The sequence below is a fragment of the Lasioglossum baleicum genome, chromosome 12 (assembly GCF_051020765.1).
Source record: "Lasioglossum baleicum chromosome 12, iyLasBale1, whole genome shotgun sequence".
Lineage (NCBI taxonomy): Eukaryota > Metazoa > Arthropoda > Insecta > Hymenoptera > Halictidae > Lasioglossum > Lasioglossum baleicum.
In genome coordinates, this window is record NC_134940.1 from 13,495,195 (window position 1) to 13,519,203 (window position 24,009).

The 24,009-nt window shown below is 45.0% G+C and overlaps 1 protein-coding gene across 7 annotated transcripts; it reads right to left on the reverse strand.

Moving 5' to 3' along the window:
* Nucleotides 1–83: 83 nt before the first annotated feature.
* Nucleotides 84–23,786, reverse strand: East (enhanced adult sensory threshold). Of its 7 annotated transcripts, XM_076434564.1 has the most exons (9): nucleotides 23,646–23,785; nucleotides 22,092–22,315; nucleotides 21,593–21,718; nucleotides 17,051–21,337; nucleotides 16,888–16,963; nucleotides 16,147–16,409; nucleotides 15,852–16,007; nucleotides 15,447–15,760; nucleotides 84–15,154 (listed from the first exon to the last, which is right to left on the reverse strand). In XM_076434564.1, exons 4-9 carry the CDS (start codon nucleotides 21,311–21,313, stop codon nucleotides 13,558–13,560), a joined length of 6,669 nt encoding a protein of 2,222 aa, XP_076290679.1. In that variant the 5' UTR covers nucleotides 21,314–21,337; nucleotides 21,593–21,718; nucleotides 22,092–22,315; nucleotides 23,646–23,785; the 3' UTR covers nucleotides 84–13,557. The 7 variants fall into 7 exon arrangements, 6 of the variants coding, with proteins under 6 accessions (XP_076290679.1, XP_076290680.1, XP_076290682.1 ...); XM_076434565.1 differs by lacking the exon at nucleotides 22,092–22,315 and having other exon boundaries at nucleotides 23,646–23,786; XR_013010089.1 differs by lacking the exons at nucleotides 21,593–21,718; nucleotides 22,092–22,315; nucleotides 23,646–23,785 and having other exon boundaries at nucleotides 84–4,320; nucleotides 13,483–15,154; nucleotides 17,051–21,561.
* Nucleotides 23,787–24,009: the final 223 nt, after the last annotated feature.

Here is a 24,009-nt window from a genome sequence, read left to right on the forward strand (position 1 = left end):
ATTGCTGAAAAGGTACGTATATGTATACACCAGGAATAGGCGAACAAGTAAGTTCATATTCGAATATTAAAAACGCATGCGTGTAGTATTTTTCAATATTTTCTTTTTATTGAGTGTTGCGAATATATATACAAAGGATGGCGAACTAATAACTATTACATTAGAACCAAATAAACAAAGGTTACGATAATAGTATTAACGCGTGTTAATAATATTTATTTAAATAACGTAATCATAACGATGTGTGCCGAATTTTAAAAAAGAAATGAAATGGACACTGTCACTGCGTACGCTAGAAGCGTCTCTGTCATTTGTTTATTCGTGTCTCGTATCGAATTTGTTCCCCCTAACAATTGCTCTCTCGCACAGTATCGACATTGCTCTTTGCGACGTTCGGTCCTCGAAGTGAAAAACGAAGAAAAAAGAGTGAGAGGAAAGAAGTAGCGGGGGTAGGGAAGAGAAACATGTTCGAGATCGATGTCGATATTGTGTCAAAGGATAGCTATCGAATGGCTGGGTACGGAGAGGCGGCAAATCCACCAAAACTTCCTAATATACTCTTTCTTCTTCTTTCCGAGGAACGCCATCGAATTATCGTTCCCGTTGAAACGGACCTCGTGGATCGCCGTGTTTTCATGGATCGCGAGATTCGCGAGTCGAGTTCAGTCGAGGCGCGTATCGATTCGGTTCGCCGACGAGCTACGAGCTGTATTAAAAAGTGAAAAATCGTCTCTATACGTAATCGCGCACAAATCGCTCACTATTCACCGTGTCGAGTCGACATGACGTTTGTGCGTTTAAAGGATCGCGACCGTTCGAGAACCGATCGCGAATCATCCGACTGTCACTACATATATCGTCGCCGAGAGAGCGTGTCCTCGGCCGATTCGAATGCCCGGTTAGAAAATCGGGTAAAAAATATGAACACGTTATTCTTTTCCGTCGCGTCGTCGGATGATGCTTGTCTAGGGTGCCGGCGGTGCCGCGCGTTCCACGGGGAACCATCGATGTGTTCGAAATTCGAGATATCATGAAAACAATCGAACGGACCTCGGGTTTCACACGCCAACGATAATCTCTTGTGTTCGACGTGAAGTACCGTCGGACTGTCAACGCGCGCGCACGAGTCCCTCTGAAGTAAGCTACAGAACCACGCGCCGAACAGATCGATTCGAGATACGTGCGTCATGCTTCTGAAGTTGGCCGAGAAACGGCAACGTTGTTTGGTGAAATTGGCGCCATTGCGACATGCAAATTTGAGAAAACCTAACCACGGACACATACACACAGGCACACATAGTTTTCACAGCGTTTTGCTCTCGTTCATTCGTATTGCTTTTTTTCGCATATATATATATATCGTTCGTCTCGCTCTTCACGTAATAAAATATTATCTGCTAAGAAAGACCATAATTCTGCCGCATCTCTCGATTTACGCAATTTTCAAAAATATCTCTTCCCCGCGGGGGAACGTCGAATGATTTTTTCCCCTGTCGCGATCCCGACTCGTTTCACGAAACGACGGGTCGCCGTGATCGTTGAAAACATCTCGAAAAATATTTCAACGTTATTACACGTTGCGAGAATCTAATGGCAGTCGAGCCCGGCCGATCGTTCGTCGTTTCAAGGAACTGCTCTAGTGAAAAGCCGTGCCGCGTTGTGTTCTCGCAGCCGAGAAGGAATCCGGTTGCCCCGGCAAGCGGTTCTTTCGCGTGTCCCGGCAAACGTAGTCGCGTCTACTTGCCAGTGGAAACAGAACCGTATGTTGTCAGACACGTGTTCCCGGAGCGTTAACGGTTCTCCGGCCGTTCACAATTCTGGATCGACTACTAGCGAAAAGTCTCGAAGTCGCTGCGCTGCTGCCGGGCTCACGGCATTATTTTTACCGCGACGACTCGCGTCGCCGACGAGAATTTCAAAAGGAACAAAGACACCAATGTGTGTTCTCGCGCGTTCTCTTCCCCAGCAAAAAGTCATTCGACGATTTCTATCCCCACTCGACTACCAGTAATTACGCTTTTTCTCGTTTGATCACAAAAATAGAATTCTTAAAACTTAAATTCAGTTCGTTCACACTGTTCTTCAGACACGTACGCACACACACACACACAAACACGCGCGCGCATACGTGCAGGACACATACACGGGAACATACGTATACAATCTCTCGCTCTCTTCTCATTCCCCTACCGCGGTTTCTCACGTTCCTTTGTGTACAGCGGTCCGTGTACACTCGCGAGCGATCATTCGCCGAGAAGTATGCAGTTTGCGTGGACGACAACATTTTCGACTCGCGCGTCCGATCGTTCCCCGACTCCCGTCCGCCATTTTCAGGAAAATGTATCGTGCTTGCAACGATGGAACCATTGATTTTGATAGTTTTACGTGTTTGTAGTTCGAATATTTTACACATCGAGAATCAGCAGATATTTTTAATATGTTCACGTGAAAGGTTCGGAATATTTGCTGAACAAAGATTCCATTCGAACAGAATTACAACAAATCACGAATACAAATTTGATTTTTTTTATCGATTTAATTTCTACGTGATAAGCCGTGATGCAAGGGCGAAATTCTTCGAACCGCTTAAAAAATCAATTGGCACGTGTACGTGAACGGTGTGTAACATCAAATTGACATTGTGAATTGATTTTTTTCGGAAATTCGACAAATCGTTGCAGATAATACGAGCGGGGTTGACAACCGTTACAACTACTGCCCGTATTTCGGGTGTCTTCCTTTCGCGAAAGCAGACTGTAGCTCCCAGAAAGAATTGATTCGACGTACTCCAGTTTTCAGGGGAAAAAAAAGGTATATTTTAACGCAAAACTGTAATCGATACACAGGTTCTTACAATAATCGAATACGCCTCAGTTAAATGTTTAGCTGTTACGTTAAAGGGAACGAAGAGTGGAAGAGAAACGGGTAAAGAATGAAAGGATCCCGCAAGGTCTCGACGAGAGAGAGAGAGAGAGAGAGAGAGAGAGAGAGAGAGATCCGTGCTCTCGAACGAAGGAACGTACATCTCGCCTACACCTTTCTCTCGCGGACATAACAAACACGGGGCTGTAACAATTATCTCTTTACAACAACGACTTATAAAAAACTATCCGAATTTCGCGTGTTCCTTCGTTTTTCCGAGCGGGGGGCGGGAGGAGAAGGGTGCGAGACGAGCAAAAAATCAGAATTGAGAGGAGGAGAACGAGAAAAGTCGGGACGCGAGACTTCATGCAGTAAAACACTAATAAATAAGAGATTAACGATTCTCCCCTGGACGAGAAACGAGCGGGATCGCAGCTTGATCGCGTTCTCTCTCTCACACTCTCTCTCTCTCTCTCTCTCTCTCTCTCTCTCTCTCTCTCTCTCTCTCTCTGTGTCTCGCGCTCGCTCTTTCCGCGGGAAACAAAGCGGAGAAACTGTGAACAATCGTTGCTGTGATTAGGGTCACAAGGGGTCCGAATAGAAAAATACGGTTCGACACGCACTGCACACCGCTCGGTAAAATGGCCGCGCGAATTTCCTCGGACGCGATCGGCCGCCGATAACAATAATTCCACTGATCGTCAAATATCCTATTCGATCGGTGATCTCGCATAGTTTCGATATACATATATTTATAATTTTTATTTCTCTCTTTCTATATATATGTATATATATGTATATATATATATGTGTGTATGTATATATTTATACGTATATATGTATATATATATATATATATATATATATATGCATATAGATATATCAAAAATATCCTTAATAAAATAGAGCATTTTATATGTATAATGTACTGTCAAGTACCTTTTTTTTGTATTACATTTTGTTTATCCGCCGTATACGTGCACACATCTACGTACACGTGGACCTCGTGCACGCATGTATGTGTACTTGTATAGTCGTAACGCGTTCAGTATTATATATACATATATTTTTAATATACATATAATACCAACGTAGACATTCTTTCCTACCGTTCACGCGTACGTGAGGCTCGCAAACGTGGACCGAACAGTGTCCTTCTTGTGTGTCTGTGTGTCTCTCTCTCTCTGTGTGTGTGTACGTACGCCATTTTTTACGTGTCGCCACGTGAACGTTTTTCCAGATTAGATTACACGAGCAAGCACGAAGTTGCTCGGTCTCTTCGCTGCGACTTCGTCTCACGGACACGGTGTCGTGTGCTGTTTCTTGACTTTCGAAAACCGTCGCTCCTCGATTCAATTCGATCCGATCCGTTTTCGGCAACGATCGATCGGCCGATGATCGTTCGACGACGCCTCGCGCGAATCAAAATGGATTTCCGTTATACGCACAAACACATATCTAGAACACAATAAAAATCGTTTAAGTGGATTGCAAGTCGCCGACATTAAGCGAAAATGTATTTTCCCATTAAACCAACAGAGAAAGTCGGAAACGATGGAGCAACGTCTTTTAACACGTTCACGAAAGCAAAAGAATCCAATTGATCAATCCAAAACTGTTATGATGAAATTTATCGTACTAGTTACGCTCCTCCATGTCCTGATACGAATTAATCTACTCGACTGCACCACTGTAAAAATTAATTCGTTAGACTTTCACGAACAATAGTGTCACCCATGTACGACCGACGTAGCGTTCAACGTGTTTATGTCTTTTCAGTTTTGTATGCGAGTTCTCCAATTTTGCCATTTGAAAGTAGTACGCCATTTAAAACAGAATAACTTTTTTATAATTGTACCGAACGACCTAATGCTCTTTGTAAGCAATTAGAGGCAATGGTTTACTAAATGATGTCAAAAGAAAATTTTCCAAAAATTACAATTTACAAGGTTACATGCGAAAATAAAAAACGCATTTTTTAAAAACTTTTTGATTTGGGTCCCTATTGAAAATTTAAAATATGTGTTTTGTAGATCTATGTTAGTTATACACGTACTGAAAATTTCATCGAAATCGGTTGACGCAGGAGAAAACGACAGGCATCGAAAGATGTACGATTCTGTTGTTTTTTTTAGCTGAAACTGAGCGAAAGTCGTGAAAAGCTACGATTTTTAACCGCTTACGACTCGTGTTTATCTCAACCGATTTCGATGAAATTTTCAGCATCAGTACAACTAACATAGATCTACAAAACATATATTTTAAATTTTAAGGAACCAAATAAAAAGTTTTTAAAAAATGCCTTTTTTATTTTCGCATGTAACCTTGTTAATTACAATTTTTGGGAAATTTTCTTTTGACATCATTTAGTAAACCAATACTTCTAATTGCTTACAAAACATCAGGTCGTTTGGTACAATTATAAAAAAAGTTATTCCATTTTAAAGGGCGTAGGAACACTTTTGTGGTCCACTGTACACGAAACTCGCAGTTTATACATATCCGTTCGTTATCGATCAAGGAGTCTTCAGAGCAAAGAATTGTTCCAACAATATTTCACTGTTTCTCGCAACAAAGGGTAAAAGTTGATCTTGTGGACGAACGCGTTCAATGTTCGTGCGAATAACACAAGTCTATTTTGATTCGTTCGACGATGTCGACATGTGAGAAATGGCTAAAAAAATCATTTAGAAAAACCGGAGCATGAAGCAACCTCTCGAGAAAGCGACGCTCTGCCGCGAAATATGTCTTTAGTTTCGCTGGACAGGGTGGAAATAATTCTGACCTCCATAATTCCCTGGAAATAGATACTTCCGATTCGATTTCGATTAAAAATTCACCGTTCGCGATTAGTGCTTTCACGGACGAGTCGTCTACACTTGTACTCCGCAAATGGCGACTAATTACGGTTAAAAAGTGAACAGCGAGCAACCTGCTCGATTCCAAATAAATTAGGCTCATCGAACGAGGAACGATTATCTGCATTCTGTAACGATTAGACAGCGGATTTGATTCATTTACAGCGAAGATGAGTAGGTGTACATTAAAATAGTAAAAACATTAGAAGAGTTTAAAAATACTGTTATATTGTTTCCAACCCTGTTGAACATATTTCGAAAGAAGACGAACTTCTAATTCACTCCGCTTCGTTACAATACAGATAGAAAATATTTATTTTGCATGAAGATCCGCTGTCTAGTAACGATATAAAATAATTCTATTCAGAGATAACGGCAAAGAAGCACCACGACAGAAATCGTGGTGCGAAAGACCAACGACGGTCACTCATTTATAACGAATTATGCGCGAATTGTCGTCCACCCTGTAGATTTGCCGGCCTCGTGAAAAGTCTGAATCAACAACGGCGCCCTTGGGACACCAGTTTGACTCCAAGTACGAGGAACGCGTTGCTAAATCTTCGGATGACTAAGAAGAGCGCGCTATGATACAATATGATCATCGGGATTGCAAAGATCGTGCTCGAGAGCGTGTCGTCAGGCTCTTGACGAAATCAGCTGTTAACCTATTAACGTAGGAGCACGAGTTAATTCGTCGGTCATGTCCGACTTCGTAGTCCACTCATTTCCGTTGTGTTCTCTTTGATCGGCCCATTATCATCTACTTGCGTCCGTGCTTTACGCAGCAAAATGATCATAGCATTGATCTCGTTCGAGAATCACTATGAGAATCACGTGGTCAACGGGTTAACTCGTTTTGAAGAGTAGTGTCGGCTAATAATTCTTCCTGAGGGCCCGCTGCCATTTTGAACGAAGCCGGCTTAAACTTCTGACGACGTTTAGTGTCGCGATTACATGGTTATTCGACCGGAAAGAAATTTCGATATTTTTCAGATACTTCTCAAAATTTCACTGAAATATATTGCTTCGATTTCGCGGCACTGTTTTGTTTAAGGTAGCTGACGCGTCGAGAAAACTCCTCGCGAAAGAGAGGCCCTGCACGCGAGATTATTCAATTGTCCCAGCGAAGAATCATTTGCGGATACCACTACACTCTGGTAACGCTGCTTGCGGATGGAGAAGCCTCGAACAGTTCCGATACGAAGAAAACGATCGCTCGATATCGTTGAACATTTAAGCAATTTTCCCCATCAATGAGTCTCCGTTCCTTCGAAAGCTAGGGTGAACTTTACTTTACCGGACTCAAAATTAGTACCCTTCTCCTACGAATTATGATGTATTTGGTATGTAATCTAGTAGATTTGTACCCGAGGCGGCTGCAGATCGAAGTTTCGATCTTGTAGGATCAATGGTTCAGGAGTTATGCTTACTTAAAGTTGAGCAATCTGCAGTGTTTTTGACAGGGAAGGACGCCGCCATATTGGTTTGTAGTGACGACCGCGAGCCGCTTACCTTACCGCCCCCTCATCCTAATCCTAGCCAACTCAGTAAGCGGCGTGTGACCGTCACTACAAACCAATATGGCGGCGCCCTTACCTGTCAAGAAACTGGAAATATGCTCAACTTTAAGCGACCATAACTCCTGAACCATTGATCCTAGAGATTCGAAACTTTGATCTGCATCCGCGTCGGGTACAAATCTACTGGATTACATACCAAACACATCATAATTCGTAGGAGAAAGGCACAAATTTTGAGTCCGGTAAAGTAAAGAGCAGCCGAAAGCTACGCTACGAACCTATCTCGTACTCAACACAGCCGACATTAGACATTTCTTTTCAAATCGAAACCAAAGGGGATATGCACTCTTGAACCGATCGCGTCCTAGCTTGAACGCGTAACCAGTGCGAACGGTGAACAACGAATCCTCGAACCGAAAGCTTCCTCGATCGCAGATCTTCGTGAAATATCAAACAGGAATCTATTTTTCTCTTTATACATTTTTTTGAATTTTCCTGCTGTCTGAAGTTACACAAATTTTCACCGCAAACGTGCAACATCCACTTACGCCACTTTCAGTTCGTATTTCTGGCAAAAATTGTTAGTTCAGACGCGTGCGAAGACATTTAAAGAATACGGAAACACTTCTGCATTGTTTTCAATCTCTTAAAATTATTAATAACTTTCTATTAATAGCTTTCTATTACCGAAGGATTTGTAAGCAAGATGGCGACCGTGTTCGAATATACAGAAGAAAGCAGAGAAATGGATGTTCCCTGCTTTCGAATACTAAAGGCAGTTTCGATTGGACGACACGATCGGATCAAAAGTGAAAATATCCCAGCTCTCCTGCCGATTTCTTTCTCTCTCTCTCTCTCTCTCCCTCAAGAAACTAATCACTCTATCGCAGTTCTCGAGGATCGATCGATAAATCGAAGCGCCCCTCGTGTTTCGTTGCTTGATCCTGTTCCTCGTCGGAGCTCGGAACGGTACGGAACTGTTTCAAACTGTTAGACGAAGGTTCAGTCACGAAGCATCTTTCTGTCGAACAATTATTTCGATTTCTATCATAAATAATATATCCTATCGGCTCGTTCGAGCGTAGAAAAGAAAATGCGCGGCTAAGTATCAGAATGAAAAATATTAGAATATGTACAATCGAGTTTATTATAGTGTGGTTACATATCAGATATGAAATGAAAACTTCTACTTTGAATAATATATAGCGTGTCGAGTGAACAAGAAGCAGTCGCTTCGTCTGCTTCGACGGTGTGTTAGGAATCGATATAAAAATCTTCTTCTTCTACAATGATTTTATAGTAAAAATACGTGCGGGTGTAATATAGTAATATCGATCACAAGAAAATATCCACTCGGAACCTGTATGCTAACCGAACTTGTAATAAGAGCAGATAACAGTTGGAAATGTCGGTCGTTCGTAACAGTTATTCGGAAGAAAGATGGTTCGTAACCGTTCTCGAGAACCGGGATCGCTGTTATAAAAGTTCTCGAGCCCCGACGCTCTTCCCGTGTCTCGAATTTTCTCTCTGTGTAACGAGGTAATTTACATTTATTCCTTAAGATTAGCTTGTTTTGTTTCATCATGTAAAATCATTCTCGGGCTATTTACAATATCGGTATTATATATATATATTTATGTATAACGACGCTAGTCACTTTCATTAAGGCAGTAGATTCTAAACGGTACACAACACGATCGAACGAATAGTAGAACTCGGTTATCGAAGCTCGGACATCGGATCCTCGCGTTGAACTTCACGTGGCGACAATGTAAAGACGAAGAAGAAGTGTGTAGAAGAGGAAAAGAAAAGAAAAGAATCGTGGAAATCTCAAAATCTCTCTCTCTCTCTCTCTCGCTCGCCTGTTTTTGTCTTTCTTTCTTTTTCTCTCGCACTCGTTTGATCCGCGCGCGACCTATAGATCGTGTCACACGATCGATAAAGGAATCCTGCACGCGACCGGATACGTCGTGGCGTGTAGCAATCGAATAATTGAAATAATAATAATAATAATAATAATAATAGTAATCATCATCATAATATTAATAATAATCCTCATCGGTTATCAACTAGAAAATAATTATCAAGTTATATACAATGCGATAGAAACGTATATATATGTACATATACATACGTATATACATACACAGATATATATATATTTACACGCACGTGTACACGCGCAATACAGATGCAGATCGTTTACGCACGTGCGTGTACGCATACATATGTGTGCAGTTAACGTAATAAATAAGCTCGGGGCATAATAGATCTACACCTATTCGGAGTGTGTGTGTTTACCATTTCACACACGATCAACAATTATCTCGTAACTCCGCTCTCGTCCAACAATTGCCCGCTAACTCTTTCCCCCTTTCGTTTTTGCGATTAGAATTAATTACAAGTCGTCATTATGCGCTCTCCTCTGGCGAGCGGGCCAAAATATATATTTCCTCTTCTTCTAATGTACAATTGATTTCCGCGGAGCATCCCTCTATACCTCCGAAACGATTTCCAGGTAGACAAAATATATATATATACATATATATATATATATGCATAGGTGTGTATATATATATGTATGTACCAATGACGAACAGGATGTACCGGGTGTCTCGTCCGTCGCGCACGATTCGAAAAGATTTCGACCACCTCCCGACCGTGCTGGAACTTGATCACATTTCTCCCGTTATAATCGACGTCCTCGAACAACTTTAACCAACAGGGGGGAGGGGGGGACGACGCTTTTCTTCCTCGCTACACTAGAGCACGTTAATCTGTTAACCGGGGAAGACAAGTCAACTCGTCCCTTACACTAGACTCCGTATCATGTTTCATCGTCATATATTACTCCGCTCTTGCTCGTTTATCAAAAAGCATTCGACCGCATTTCTGTATCTACATTAATCTAAAATTACTTTGTAATCACGTTTATCACAGGAGTCGATCTCGTGTCTTGTCCGGTGTATTCCCTCCTTAACGTCTCGCTGTCATGTGCCCACCTTATCCCCTAACCTCTCTTTTTCTTCTATGACCACGTGGTTGTAACAGTAGAATTGATGATGCTCAGGACAGTTTTCATGTTTATTTATAAATTTATTAAATATTATATTTTTGAAGGTTCTTCGTGCATACCCGTTAGTCCCTTTATTAATTCTAATCCAGCATATATGTATGTATCTTTCATTTGATCGTCTTAGATAATCGTGTGACAATTTCGAGATGCTAATGGTCGGAATAGACCCGGGCACCGCCGGCGGTGGGTTACGCAATTTGAAAGAACGTCTGTACAGCCCGATACGGTCTCCCGAGAACGCTACGCTAACGAGGGGACACAGGCACAAGGTCTGTCGACACCGATTCGCCCGGTTAACAGGTTCAGGATATGCTTCTCAGATCTTAGAAGGAATCGAAACGGTTCGAAACCGTTTTTCGGATTTCCCGCCGTGTCTGTTCGCACATGCACGGTCGGGAGCAACGTACGGCCGCGGTTCAAGGCGAGTGCGAGTCGGCCGAGACATCCGGTGCACGATGAAACACACCGGCGCCGCGTGTATGCTCGACTTTTTCTCCTCGGACGCCTTCGACAAAAGGAACGAACCACCGATTTCCACTTCTTCGATCTCTTTCCGGTTATCACTTTCTCTCTCTCTTTCTCTCTCCCTATCATTCTCTCCCGAAGAACATGGAACAACGATATGTCTAGCAGTGAGTACTCAAGTACTGATAACAGCAAGGCAAAAAGATCAGCTCCGTCACTCGTGGGAATTGCATACATATGTATATCTTTATTAATATTTCTATCGATACGTGTTTCATCTAAGGAGGAGGATCCCTTTCGGATCGAGCGAGGAAACGAAACGGCCGGAAGCAGTCTCGGGGCTTCCGGTCTCCATTCTTCCCGTCCACTTAATTTCTTTTCTCTCCCTCTCCGCCTGCTTCCTTCCGTCGGAAAATCCTCCGTCCACCTCTCCGCCCACCCCTCTCGTTATTACTGCTTTCGATATACAGTGTGTCCGTTTCGAACGTGTACATGGGATTCCATCCCAAAGTATTGAAGTTGCAGAACAAATGCATCGGACGAATGTATTCTCCGTGCCTCGCAAGAAATCTTGCGGAACGTCACAGGGGCAAAGGGGGTCCTTGCTCGCATCCAATGGTTAGGCTTTGACGTCACACGCTTTTTAGTCAATAATTCGGCTAAAATTGAAAATGCGCGTGGAGTGACCCAATCGGACGGCTTACAGCCGCGTTCCTAGCAGGGGACTTCTTGCGAAGCACGTAAAGAGTACATGTATGACCCAATTATTCGACTTTGAAGTCACCTTGGAGAGTCCTAGAAAAGTTACGTGGGAGTCCACAGTGAACCACGAATGTTTTTGAACGCGCTTTGAAACAGTATAACTTTTTTATAATTGTACCAAACGACCTGACGTTTTGTAAGCAATTAGAAGCATTGATTTTACTAAATGATCTGCAAACAAGATTTTCCGAAAATTACAATTTGCAAGGTTGCATGGAAAAATAGGAAAAGCATTTCTTAAAACTTTTTTATTCGGGCTCTTGATGAAAATTTAAGATATATGTTTTGCAGATCTATCTTAGAAAATTTTATCGAAATCGATTAACATACCTACAAGCTACGAGTGGTTAAATATGGTCAAAATCCATTTTGTTTTTCGCGACTTTTGGTCAGTTTCTGCTTAAAATCCACAGATTCTTACATCCTTCGATGCGTGTCGTTTTTTTTTCTGCGTCAACCGATTTCGATGAAGATTTCCGTAGTGTAAACTAACATAGATCTACAAAACGTATATTTTAAATTTTCATTACGGGCTCTGATGAAAAATTTATAAATGTTGCTTCTTTTACTTTCTCATGTAATTCTCAGCAATTGCGATTTTTTCAAAATCTTTTTTCCATGTCATTTGGTAATTCAATTCTTCTAATTGCTCAAAAAAAGTCAGGACGTTTAAGTGCGTTCAAATACTTTCGTGGTTCACTGTATGTTCTTTTTGTTACGCGATCTACTTACACTAAGCTTCAAAGACACTTCGAGGTGGTAGTACGGTCAGATTTTGAACGTCGTATATCCTTCGCGAGACTCTCCAAGGTCACCGTGAAGTCAAACTATCAACACTAGACTGCGGGTCTCTATGTAAAATAAAAATTGTCTGTGTTAATTACAAAACACAGGAGGAAATATACAAAATTCAGATTTATTGTACGTTCACGTATTCTCTAGTGGTTCGATATTACTGGTGTAATAACTACACTAGAATAGAATTTCATTTCAATGTGAAGATTGATAATGTTATTCAGTTGAAAATAATACAATATTACTTCTAAATTCTTTGAATGTTTCTACTGTTTCGCATTCGACGTATCAATTTTTGTCGGAGACTCAAAATCCGCAGTCTAATCATTACGATACGATGCCTTGCAACCTTCGTCTCAACCTGATCAATTCAAACCGGACATACTGTACCTGTACCAACTATATATATATACATGTATACTGTGTTTCGAATACGTTCAACGATATACTCTGTCATTAAAAACTAACGACTTTCGTTTCGCGACACACTTTAGGCACTTCCCTCCACCATCCCCCAGAAATGGGTGTACACACATATATATATATATATACACACACACAAAATCTCTATACGTTTCTCTCTCTTTACCTGACCGTATTCCCTAATTTCCGTTAGCTTCCTTCGTTCCTTTCATATATATATATATCACCCCTGGTCACACATACACACGTCGATGCTTTGGTTGGTTAGTGTAATTAAATCTCCGTTAGTGTCTCTCCGAGTATCCTCTAACGTCCTCGTGATATCCGTACTCTGTTTCTCCTCGTTTCGTAACTCCTATATTTCTATCTTTATAACGTACGCGCGGCCAGGTCGACGAAGAAAAATATTCGATCGACGACGCGCCCCGTGACGCGCGCGTCGTATATATGTTTTTTGAGCTTTTTCCGGAGCGCAGTAGCAAACGAAGCGCTCGATTAAGGCAGATATTGTCTCACTTCCATCGGGGGCGGTTTCCGTCCGTTTCGGCGCCGTTGAGCGCGCGCGCGCTCGCGCCGCGAGATGAGCCGATTCCACAGCTCGGCTCGGTCTCGGCTCGGTCTCGACTCGACCCGGATCCTCGATTCGCAGCCGATTCGTCGCACGGCCTGCGAAACGGTTCCTTCGCAGAGGATATAACAACGTGTTTGTCTAGCTACTTACTGTCCGCTCTGTCTAGCGAATCTCGAGCGTCCGCCTTGCCTTGTCTCATAGTCTCTCCTTCTTTCTTTCTCTGTCTCATTTGTCAGCGGGTCTGGTGACAGTCTGCGGTATCACCGTCAACGATTTCGGGATCTTCGGCAATATCGGGATCTGGTTGGACGACTTGGTGGTGACCTGTATCGACTTCGGCAGGTTCAGGTTGTGCAGCAAGTTCTGAGTGGGGCTGTTCTCGTTCGCCAACGAGCGTACATCGCAGATCAACGGCTCGAAGTCGCCTCTGCTCTGTCGGCTAAGCATCTCCTGCTGCATCCTCAGGTGTTTCTGGAACTGGGTGTGCGCGGCGAGCTGTTGCGCCTTCTGGTACTGCGTCGACTTCAAGTTCGGCGGCGAGGAGGAACTCGTGCCGGCCGCGGCGCCGGTCGCCCCTGTGCTTCCCATCGACTTCTCCGTCAGCATTTGCTTCTGCTTCTTCAACGTCTGCAGACGCTTGAACTCCGGCTCGCTCATCTGGAACACCTTGCCGCCGCCGGACGAGGCCGGCGACGCCCTTTGGCCGCCGTCTTTTCGTTTCACGTTGCCGTTCGTGGCGTTGCTAGTGGACGGCAGGTTCAATCGTTGCAAATTCGGCGGCGGTTTTTTGATGATCGACACGCCGGAGTTCAGCTTGAGGACTCGCGAGGGACTGCCTTTCGCCGATTGCTGCGAGGCCGTGGTCGTCGTGGCGGTCTTCATGGTGCTGGTGCCGGGCAGAGCTGACCGGTCCCTCTCGAGCACATAACCTCCGCTCAGACGCCGGGAGTTGTGGTACTCGGAAGCAATCGGCTCCATGATCGGCTCGTCCATCTTCTCGGGACCCTCGTACGATATCAGTCTGTTCTGAACGGACGTGGAGTAATTGATCGCGTTCCGCGAGGCGTTCGGAGCCAGCACCAGGTCGCCAGACCTGTAATATTTCTCTAGAAGTATCAAATGTCTGAGGAACGAACTCTGGTTCCCGTACGGTCTCTGCAGCTCTTGCCAGAGCAGCTTGGTGTCCCTGTCGTACTGTATCATTGTGGCGCACTTCTCCCAGCCCTGGGGCGTGATCTCCCGCACATTCCCGAACTCGATGTTCGCGTGGAGGTTCATTTCCTCCTCGCCGGGGAACAAGGTACGCACGCTGATCGACGGGTTCGCGCCTAGCCGCTGCACCACCGGCGTGATGTCGTTGCTTGTTCTCGGTCTCTTTGGCAATCTGGTCAGGGTCACCTCTTTATCCATCGCGAGGATCTCCACCACCTCGCTCGGGGTATCGCAAGATATCGTCCCATCCGACCCGGTACTGTACGAATGCATCTCGAGCATCTTGCGTTTCTTCAACTTCTCCACCGTGCTCTCGAGGCCTAGGTACTGCGCGTCCCCGGGCACGATCACCTCGTTCGCCGAATTCGTTTTTGTCGCGCGATTATTCTCGTTGTCCGTCTCGGAGATAACGCACTCGACCTTGGCCAGCTCGGGCGTCGACTTCTCCGAGATGGAGTTGGCCGTAGCGTCCGGGGATTTCGTGGTACCGCTCTTCGACTGCGCCGGGCATTTGTTCTTCTTTCGTTTCTCCTTGTCCTTGGACTGGTTCTGTGACGATAACTCGTCGTCCTCGTTGTCCAGGACCTCGATATCATGGTAGTGTAGAATTCTAAACAAGAAAATCGAGCGTACAGTATGTATGAAAATAGTAGTCACCGTTTCTACAGGTGACTCGAAATCTGTGTCCACGCTGAAGCAACAATTACTTTACTCTACATTCACGTTTTTGCCGAATAAAAGCAGAAGAAGGAGTAAATTGGAGTTGCGATACTAGGGAAGAGAGCGTCGATCAGAGCAGCGCTTGTAATAGTCGACTGCTGAGCATAGCTCTACTCGTCACTTCGTTCTCTTCGCTAGTATCGCAGCTAACCTTAGTAATCGTCTAACCACACAAGACCTACCTCTTACGATAATTCTTGAAGAAGCCCCGATGGCTCGTGTTCATGTTCTCGACGTCCTTGTACTTGAGTTGGAGCTGCGTGAAGTAACGGCACAGCTTGCAAACGAAGGTACCAGCAGCCAGCACAACAGGAACACCCTGTTGTCCCAGTAGTTGGTTCAGCTCGTCCGTCTCAGCGTTCGCCAGCTGATGAGTGTAGTTTCTCGCCAACCGACGTTTGCAGAGCGCACAGGTCAAGAATCGCTCTATCTTTGAGTAATGACTGACGCAAAACGACATGGAGGTGTGTTGGCTGGACTCCCAATCGATATCCACCTGTGGATAGCAGCGGAGTGGCTCGTTAGAACGTCAAATGTCTCGTTGTGTACCAAACGAAATGTTCCTTCGTTCAAAACGTACTACTCACCTGCTTTTGCAAACCGGCTTTTATCTTCAGCAACCAGCGGCGTTTCACGTGATGTCTCGCGGCGTCCCTGCAGTCCCGGGCCGAACATTTCGACACCATCAGCTGTCGGTGTTGTTTCTGCGGTTTGGTCTGCATATTCGTCGGACTCGTGTTCGCCTGAGAATAATGATCCTATTTAGCAAACAATTCTGGCGAAAATGGTCGCGAGTCTAGAAATTGGAGTTGGGCATTGCTTGGATAAATTCTTATTTTATAACTTTTGCACAACTTCGCCAACAAATCGAAGAAAATGTACCTTTCTGTCGACATGGCGGTAGCAAGCGTCGCACAAGCAAGAGTCCTTGGTAAGATGTCGCTCGATGTTCAGGATCTTCTTTCGTCTTTCGTCGGACTTCATCTGTGCCAGATGCATCGGTGTGTCCAAGGAACCGAACTTCCCGAAACAATAGCAACAGACATCCGCGCAGAGACGACCCGGGTGAATGGAGAATGAAGAGGACTTCTCTGGAATCACAAGAGACTGTCGATCCTTCGGCGCAGCGTCCTCGTTGTCTTCGTCTGTTGCGATAAAAAAGGATCGACGATTATGTACAGTCCTTCCGGAGAGGTTCTCGGATCGTGGACTGAACCGAGATTGAATGTTATTTATCACGGCAAAGTGTGATCACTTTAGTTGGAAGGTGAACTGGAGAGGGTTACAAAATGAATCGGTTTCATCTTTGAAGCAGTAGCACGGGGTAGCATGCTTGTTATTTAAAAACAAAAGAGAAGAACTGTTATAAACATGACTTGCAGGGCTGGAGGGGGACAAAAACTGCTTGACACGAGATGTAAGAACACCGATCGAATAGATCTTCAACCCTTTAAATGCCAGAGAAACATCGAAAGGGTTGATTGAATTCTTCCGACGATCAGAGTCAAACAGTTCTCTCCGCGATTGTAGGGCTTGAACAGGGTACAAGGACACGTGTTTGTTTAATAAAGCAGAGGCGAAGGAAACGATTAAGAATGTAGTTATTCCCGCAACCAGGATTACCGCAAGAGTGTCTGTGGTTAGTAGAGAACTTTCGGTTCGCACCAGAGCTGCTATCGCCCAAACCACTGGTTCCAAACTGAAAACGAAAGAAGGACATATTTATTAAGAAGTTTTCTGTCGACGAATCACTCGTATATCTGTTCATATCGTGATCGACACCTACCTCCTTTTGAATGGTGTAGAACTCTGGTGAATCGCCTTCGCCATCCCCACGACCCTGCTTCAACACCATCTTCAACGGCGACCTGGATCGTCTCTTGTCCCTCTCCTTCTCCTTCTGCACCCTGATCACGGTCTTCAAGGTGCCGGTGTACTGTTCCTTCTTGGCCTTCTGATGGTTGAGTCTCTCCGCGGCTTTCTCCAAGGATTCGAGGCCCAACAATCTCAAGATAGACTCCTTCTTGGCCTTGTCCTCGGGCGTCTCCAGGATCTTTTCCGCGACGTTTACGCTGCTAGACGACTCGCCTGACGTGGACGTCTCGTCCGAATCCTTCTGCGAGGTCTCGGGTGTCTTCGCCGGTTTGCACTCCACGTCCAGCATGCTAATGTTCTCGGCTTGTTTGGTTACATGATTCTCGGACAAGTTCCTCGACAGCCTGTCCTCGCAGCTCTCTTTGCTAAGCTTTTTAGCGATCACCAAGTCGTTCTCTGACTTGCTGCGCGCGCTGTCCGCGGTGTTCTTATGCTTTTCCAAGCTTCCTCTGCCTCCCTCGGAGAATCCTCTGAAGTTGCCGGCGCATTCGGCCCCGCTGCTGTACTTATTCAAGAACGATCGATTGTTCTCGTTGATTGTGGCCACCTCGTTATCCAGCAGGGTCTCCTCCTTGTTCTGCTGGTCGGATCTCCGCACCTCCCGCTTCGGTCTCTTGATCTTCTGGGACACCGACTGGTCATCCTTGCGTTTCTTCGGCTCCCTGCTGCGTCGAGGGCGAGCTTTCGAGTCCAAGTCGTTCAACTCCAGGTCGCCATTGTTCTGGCTTTCTTCGGGATCCTCTATGTTGGCTGGGGTCTCCGTCTTCTCCTCTGCCAAGTCTTCCTCGGCGTCGTTCTGTTTCTTCTGAGCACCGTCCTCGTCAGCTTTTCCCTTCGAATTGTCGTTGCGTTCCCTACTCGACGACGTCTGCCCTTTCTCGGCCTTCTTCGCCTTATCCCGAGCTCTCAACACTCTCTTCTTCTCCTCGCCGGCAGACTTCTGCTCTTCCGTCGTGTTCTCGTTGCTCGTCTTTTCCCCCGGGCTCTCCGTCACCGTTGGCGATTCAACGTGTTCGGAATTCTTATCCGTCCCTTTCTCCACGGTCTCGCAAGGACTGCTAGCTATATCGTTGCAGGAGTCGTCCTCTTTACATGTTTCGCTCTCCGGATTGCCGTCCGGATCTTTCTCTTTACTATCCTGAGCAGAATCCTGAATGGAGTCCTGAACGGAAATAGAGCTATCGTTGGAGTCTGTATTCGTGTTCTCTTTCGAATCTGAACTCGAGTTAGGGCTGTTTGGTATGTGACAGTTATTCCTATTGTCTCCCGTGTCCTGTGCCTCGCTCGGAGCTTCAGTTTCTTTGGCGTTCTCTGTTGCCTCCGGTTTCTCTTGCTCGACAGTTTTCTCCAATTCTTCGGCTATGTTATTTACAGCTATCTCTTCCGTGTCCTTGCTGGATATTGTGTGAGGCGCGGAGGACTCGGCTGTGTCCTCGACACTCGCCTCCTCTTTATCTTGTACATTCTCTGTTGTGTCCTTTTCCTGTTGATTGCTCGGCTGATCCTCTGCCAGCAGTCTCTCCACTTCTTTCGAAATACTCTCCAATGTTTCTGCTTCCTCCATGTTTGCGGGAACGGTCGACGGATCCTCGGGTGTCGATTCAACGGGCTGCTCGTCCGATTTAACTTCATCCCCTTTGCTTTCTTGAACCTGCGAGATTGCATCTTCAGGATCGTTGCTCGAAGACTCGAAGAGAACAGACTCGGCGGACAACTTAGAAGATTCAGAGACCTCTTTCGCTGGCTCCTTGTTCAGGACATTCTCTTCGGAAGCGGGTTTATTCGATTCCTCGTGCGGAGATTCCTCGTTGTGAACAGTTTTACTGTTTGCTATTATTTTGCTCGGCTTCTTGGTCTCGCTACTCTCCGGAGAACCTTTGTCGCTTATCCTCGGCGATTTCCTAACGGCGACAGTTTTCTTAGCGTCGTCCACTGTCTTCGTCGTTTGATCATCCGTTTGTTCCGTACACTTTTCAGGCTCCTCGATCGCGGCGGAATTCTCGTTTGGTTGTTCAGGCTGTTCCACGGTTTTCGAACTGTTCTCGGTGCTGTTCTTCTCCGCGACTTGCACAGATTCAGAGGCATTGTTGTTGTGCACGCTGTTGTTCTCGTCGGCCTCGTGGGACTCGCTTTCCTGGATATTTTGAGAATGAGTTTCTGCTGGCTCGATATCACCCATGACTAGTTTCTCAATTTCTTTGGCAGTGTCAGCCACTTTTGGTACCGAGTTCGCTTCCGAACTGTCCGATTTCATCTCGTTTTTCGTGATAGCCGATTTTTCTTCGTCCGCGTTCTCTTCGAGCCCGAGCTTCTGGGACTCCGTGCACAACGGCGCGATGATCTCCTCGATCTTCGGCACTTCGAAGTTCTTGCTCAACCCAAGACTCTTCTCCGGCCCGAAGATCTTGCTCTCGATCGATTTCGCTATAGTCAGCTTAATGTTCTCTATCATCTGATCGATCTGGGACTTCGGATTCACGTCCGATTTGTCTGTACTATAAAAAGAGTTAACCGTCTTCTTCATATCTATGTTTAAACTACTCCGCCGGCTCTTGGACTTGTCCGTGAACTTTGCTAAAATATTATCCTTCCTAACTTGTTCTAGATTGCTTACTTTCTTTACGTCCTCCTGCGCTGCTTCTGTACTCTTAGGTGCTATTCTCGTGTACTCCGCTTTAATATTGTCATTTTTCACGTCGACCTCTGTACTTTTGGCTTTAGTTTTTGAGCGCAGTGTGGGTCCTATCTCGCTAACTCTATCTACTCGATCACTGTTATTATTGTTCTCTGTTTCCGATCCGTTCTGGGAACTGTCGTCGCAATTCTTCAGCGCTTCTTGCTTCAAAGAGTGCTCATCTTTGGCTGCTACGAGAACCGTATGAGGATCGCTGCCGCTAGACTCTGAAAAGCAAGACTCTGTGTCCAGATTGCTATCCGTAACATTATCTACCATAACTTCGGAATTGCTGGGGTCGTCCGAGTTTAATCTGCGACATCTCTTTTGATCCAGGTCGGAGGGCAGACCGGCGTCCGATTGCCGTAATTTACCATTCCTTAAACTTCTCTGGCCTATCGACGTGCTCGACCGTTTTCGTAACTGGATCGCGTTTTGAATTGATTCCGTGCCTAAATTTTCCCCGTCGGATACGCTTTTGGTCTCCTCCCGGTCTGGTTCTTTCTTAATTTCAATGTCAGGAACTATGTTGTCCTCTACCAGCATCTTCCTACTTCTCGTTACTTTTCCTTCGATTTTCTCTGTTACTCCTTGTTGACTATCTATTTCCGAATCGCTCAACATCGAAGCTATCACCTCGTCGATGGTAAGATCTATGGAGCTTTTAGCCTCGAGGAGAGATTTCGAAAATTTCGTGTCGACGTTCGATACCTTGCCGCAATCCGCGTCTTTACTGTTATTACTCTTCCTTCCTTTTGTATACTTGATGTCTGCTTCCGTGCTCTTAGGACACACGTCCTTCTCCCTGATACTACTTCTTTTGAATCCAGAGAACTTTGTCGACTTGACGGTTTTCGTCAAAGAATCCGGACTGTCCGAACCTTTACCTTTCCTGCTGAGTTTCGGACTGTTCTTGGTACTGGATCCAGCAATGGAATCCGTGTCTTTGTCTTGAGTATCCTCGTTTTCTATTTCTTCGCTACTTTTTGTTACAAATTTGGTCTTTTTGGTCCTGAGATTATTCTTGGCACTTCTATTAATCGTTTCTGTCCCTGTACCCTCCAAATCGATGTCACCGATCTGTTGTTCTAAAACTTTTGAATTGTTATCAAATGTCTTAGCACCGCTCTCCTCCGACAGTTTCACTCGTTTTGTTCGCACACTTTTCTTGACGTCGGATGTTAATCTGCATAAATTTCTGTTGGCTACCTTCCTCGGAACTTTGGACTTGATAAGATTTGCTTTCGCTACTCTCAGCTTCTGCTTGCGCTTCAGGTTCCTCAGGACCTTCTTACGCGGCAGGCTAGCCTCTAATTTCGGAGGAAGCTGACTGCCAGTCGCCACAGCCTCTAAGATATCGCGTGCCAGTTGCTGTTGCTTCAGATTTGACAGTGTCTTACCCTTCCTGCTTTTAATTTCATTCGACGACAAGCCGCTTTCATTATTCGCCTTCTGTTTTGCTTTGGAAGGCGCTAAGGGTTTCTTTTCCCTGGATGCCATCTCACTTCCACCCACATTGGGCTCCTGCAATTCCATCGGTAACATGATATTGCAAATCAATTACCAGTCGAGGGAGAAAGTATAATTTTATAAATTAGTATCAATATCGAATATAAAATTTAACCATTTTTTCCCCATTTCCTTTTTCTACTCTTCTAAATAAACATACGTCAAAAAGTTCAACTTTAAATGAGACATATAACAGAGAGAAACGAAACTGAAATGATACTCGAAGGGACACGTACGCGAGAAAAAATAATAATCGAATAAAAACAGTACCTTTCCTCTTACAAACGAGACAGGAACAAATCGAGAGCGCACGCCAACCAAAGAAGCTACATAATTCGTCTTTGGGTGCGAGTAGGCGATCGGCCGGCCGGAATAGTGGGGTTGATAGATGCGGCCCTGGCGGTCAGAAAAATTACGTGACAAACTTTGCATTTACACGGATACACACGGCGAGCGCCTCTCTTCTCTTTCGGTCGGGGGGGAATCGCTTCGAAATATTAACCGTGATATCTCGACGATCGTGGCCGGGATCGTGGCAACTCGGTGCTCGTAAGAAAGCCCAGGATGCGCGTTAACTACCGAGAGAGGAAATCCTGGGGTGAACTGACGAGAACCGTCGAAAATCACGCGACGAATCGTCGCGAAAAAATCGCCACGAATAAACAAAAGGTCGGACCCGATTCGGGATTTCCGAGGTTTAGTGGGGCCGAGGCGGGCAGTTGCCGAGCCAATTTCGGGTCCTGTGATTCGATGGACCTTGTGTACTCACCTCTCGGCCCAGAAATCACCGTCGGGGAGCACGGTGCTTGCGGGAAAACGCGGAAAACAATCCCGTGAAAAACACACAGTCCCGTTGCAGGGTGTCTGTCTCTTATACGCTGTCCCACTGTTTTCAGGCTACCGCCACCTGACGGCGGAACACGCGACCTCTCCCAGGTCCATAGTTCGTTCGCGGTAACTCCCGTTCGCGTTATTCCACAGACTGCGAGATTCCTATAGACATCGCATGCTAATGCATTTTTCTGTTCATCCGACTCGGCGCAGGATCACAACGAACTCTATCGAAATGAAACGATCGACTAGCGAACTACGTCAGACAGCAACGCGAAAACCATGTGCCGAGGTGACTGGATTTTACAATGTTGTCAGATCAAATAATGGAACATTGTCGCGTTCGATTCGTGCCAAAATATTCGAGGAATCTCTTTTCACTGATTTTCAGAGTTGTCGAAATTCAGAAACGGATTCATTGGATACTCTACAGTAAACAATTTTATCACACGGTTATGTGAACATTCAGTGACCTGTTGAAAATCATTTTTATTCTTTCGTGTAAGTATTAGATTGTCATGAATTTCGAAATTTTCTACGAGTGCATTGTTTATTATGCATATATGAATCTTTTGCAATGTAATGTGCTTGATAAGCACTTTGTTCGATGAAACTATTGAGGAAGGCATAAATTATTGCTCAAAATTGCAGGTTAGAATTCGTCGTTGAAAACCACAGGTAATGTTCGTCAATGAACTTGGAGAAAACCATTTCCAGTTAGTTGATAATGTTTCCAAGACAATCACGAATTATAGCAAACATTTCATTAGTATTAACATGTTCGTTCAGTTATTACTATGTTGCCAAGTTGAATTTCATTTATTATTAATATTATCGTAATGGATATAAACACTGTAAACAAAATTTATATCTTTTCTTTCAGGTATACTGCTTCTCTGTCCACTGTATAACAAAGCATTGTCTTACAGAATCCAATTATACTAACACAAGAAAAAGTAGTATCATTGTTGGAAGACGGTATTACGATTAGCTTGATATTGGAGAAAAGGCTCTTAACAGATTTGTTCGAACTAAGAAGAATACACTATACACGCACAATCAAGCTTATAAATTCATTGGACTTGCAAGTCAGAATAACATTTTCCACAATTGGACCGAACGATTTTTGAGAATCTAGGATTGTAATGGTGGTTGATCGCAATATACTTTCTCCGATGATGTGATTGGCAGACCCAGTTACACGTATTAAAATAAGAATAACTGTTACATATTTCACAAATACTATTTCCACCGTTTGAATGTACGCGCTGAAAGCATTGGTCGCTTCGAAATCGGACGAAGTGTTCGTAGTAGAAACGAGATATAAGAGGACATTCGGTTCTCGCTAACGTGAATAAATTGCCGAGCTGTCGGTAACGTCGGGCGCGACACTGAAATGGTAGACGGGGTCCTTGGGACCCCGTCGTCCCTACACAGAAAAGCCCATGAGATGCAATGTCTGTAGGGATGTTAAGTCTGTGGTTATTCTCACCGAGAATCTCACCCCTCCGGAGCTCGCGGGGGCCGGTGTTTCCGGCTGGAACAGCTTCCTGGAGGCTCGTGCACGGTCGCCGGCCCGAGAACGGTTCGACCGAGCCTCGTTCTACCGCGAGGATCCTCCGGGTAAATTCGGAGCAACGCGGCACTTGCTACCTCGGCGTATACAGTGTTCGCGATAACTGGAGGCCCCGTTGGCCGTTCGGTCGATTTTCACGTAACTCCGGACCGTCGGACGACGCGTTCGTCTATCGGGCGAGCGACCGGCCGCGACCAAGTTTCCCGCAAAACGTTGAAAATGCTGGAAATACAGGCTCGCCGCGTGGAAATCCTCGATCTGGCACGAGAACGGGAAGGAA

What these genes read in the sequence shown, in the direction of transcription:
- East (XM_076434562.1), bottom strand. Translation starts at nt 21,358, where the DNA reads ATGTTACCGATGGAATTGCAGGAGCCCAATGTGGGTGGAAGTGAGATG. An exon ending in ACCGCCATGTCGACAGAAAG is followed by an intron (nt 16,008 to 16,146) that starts GTACATTTTCTT and finishes CATTATTCTCAG; the next exon opens with GCGAACACGAGTCCGACGAA. An exon ending in AAGCCGGTTTGCAAAAGCAG is followed by an intron (nt 15,761 to 15,851) that starts GTGAGTAGTACG and finishes TGCTATCCACAG; the next exon opens with GTGGATATCGATTGGGAGTC.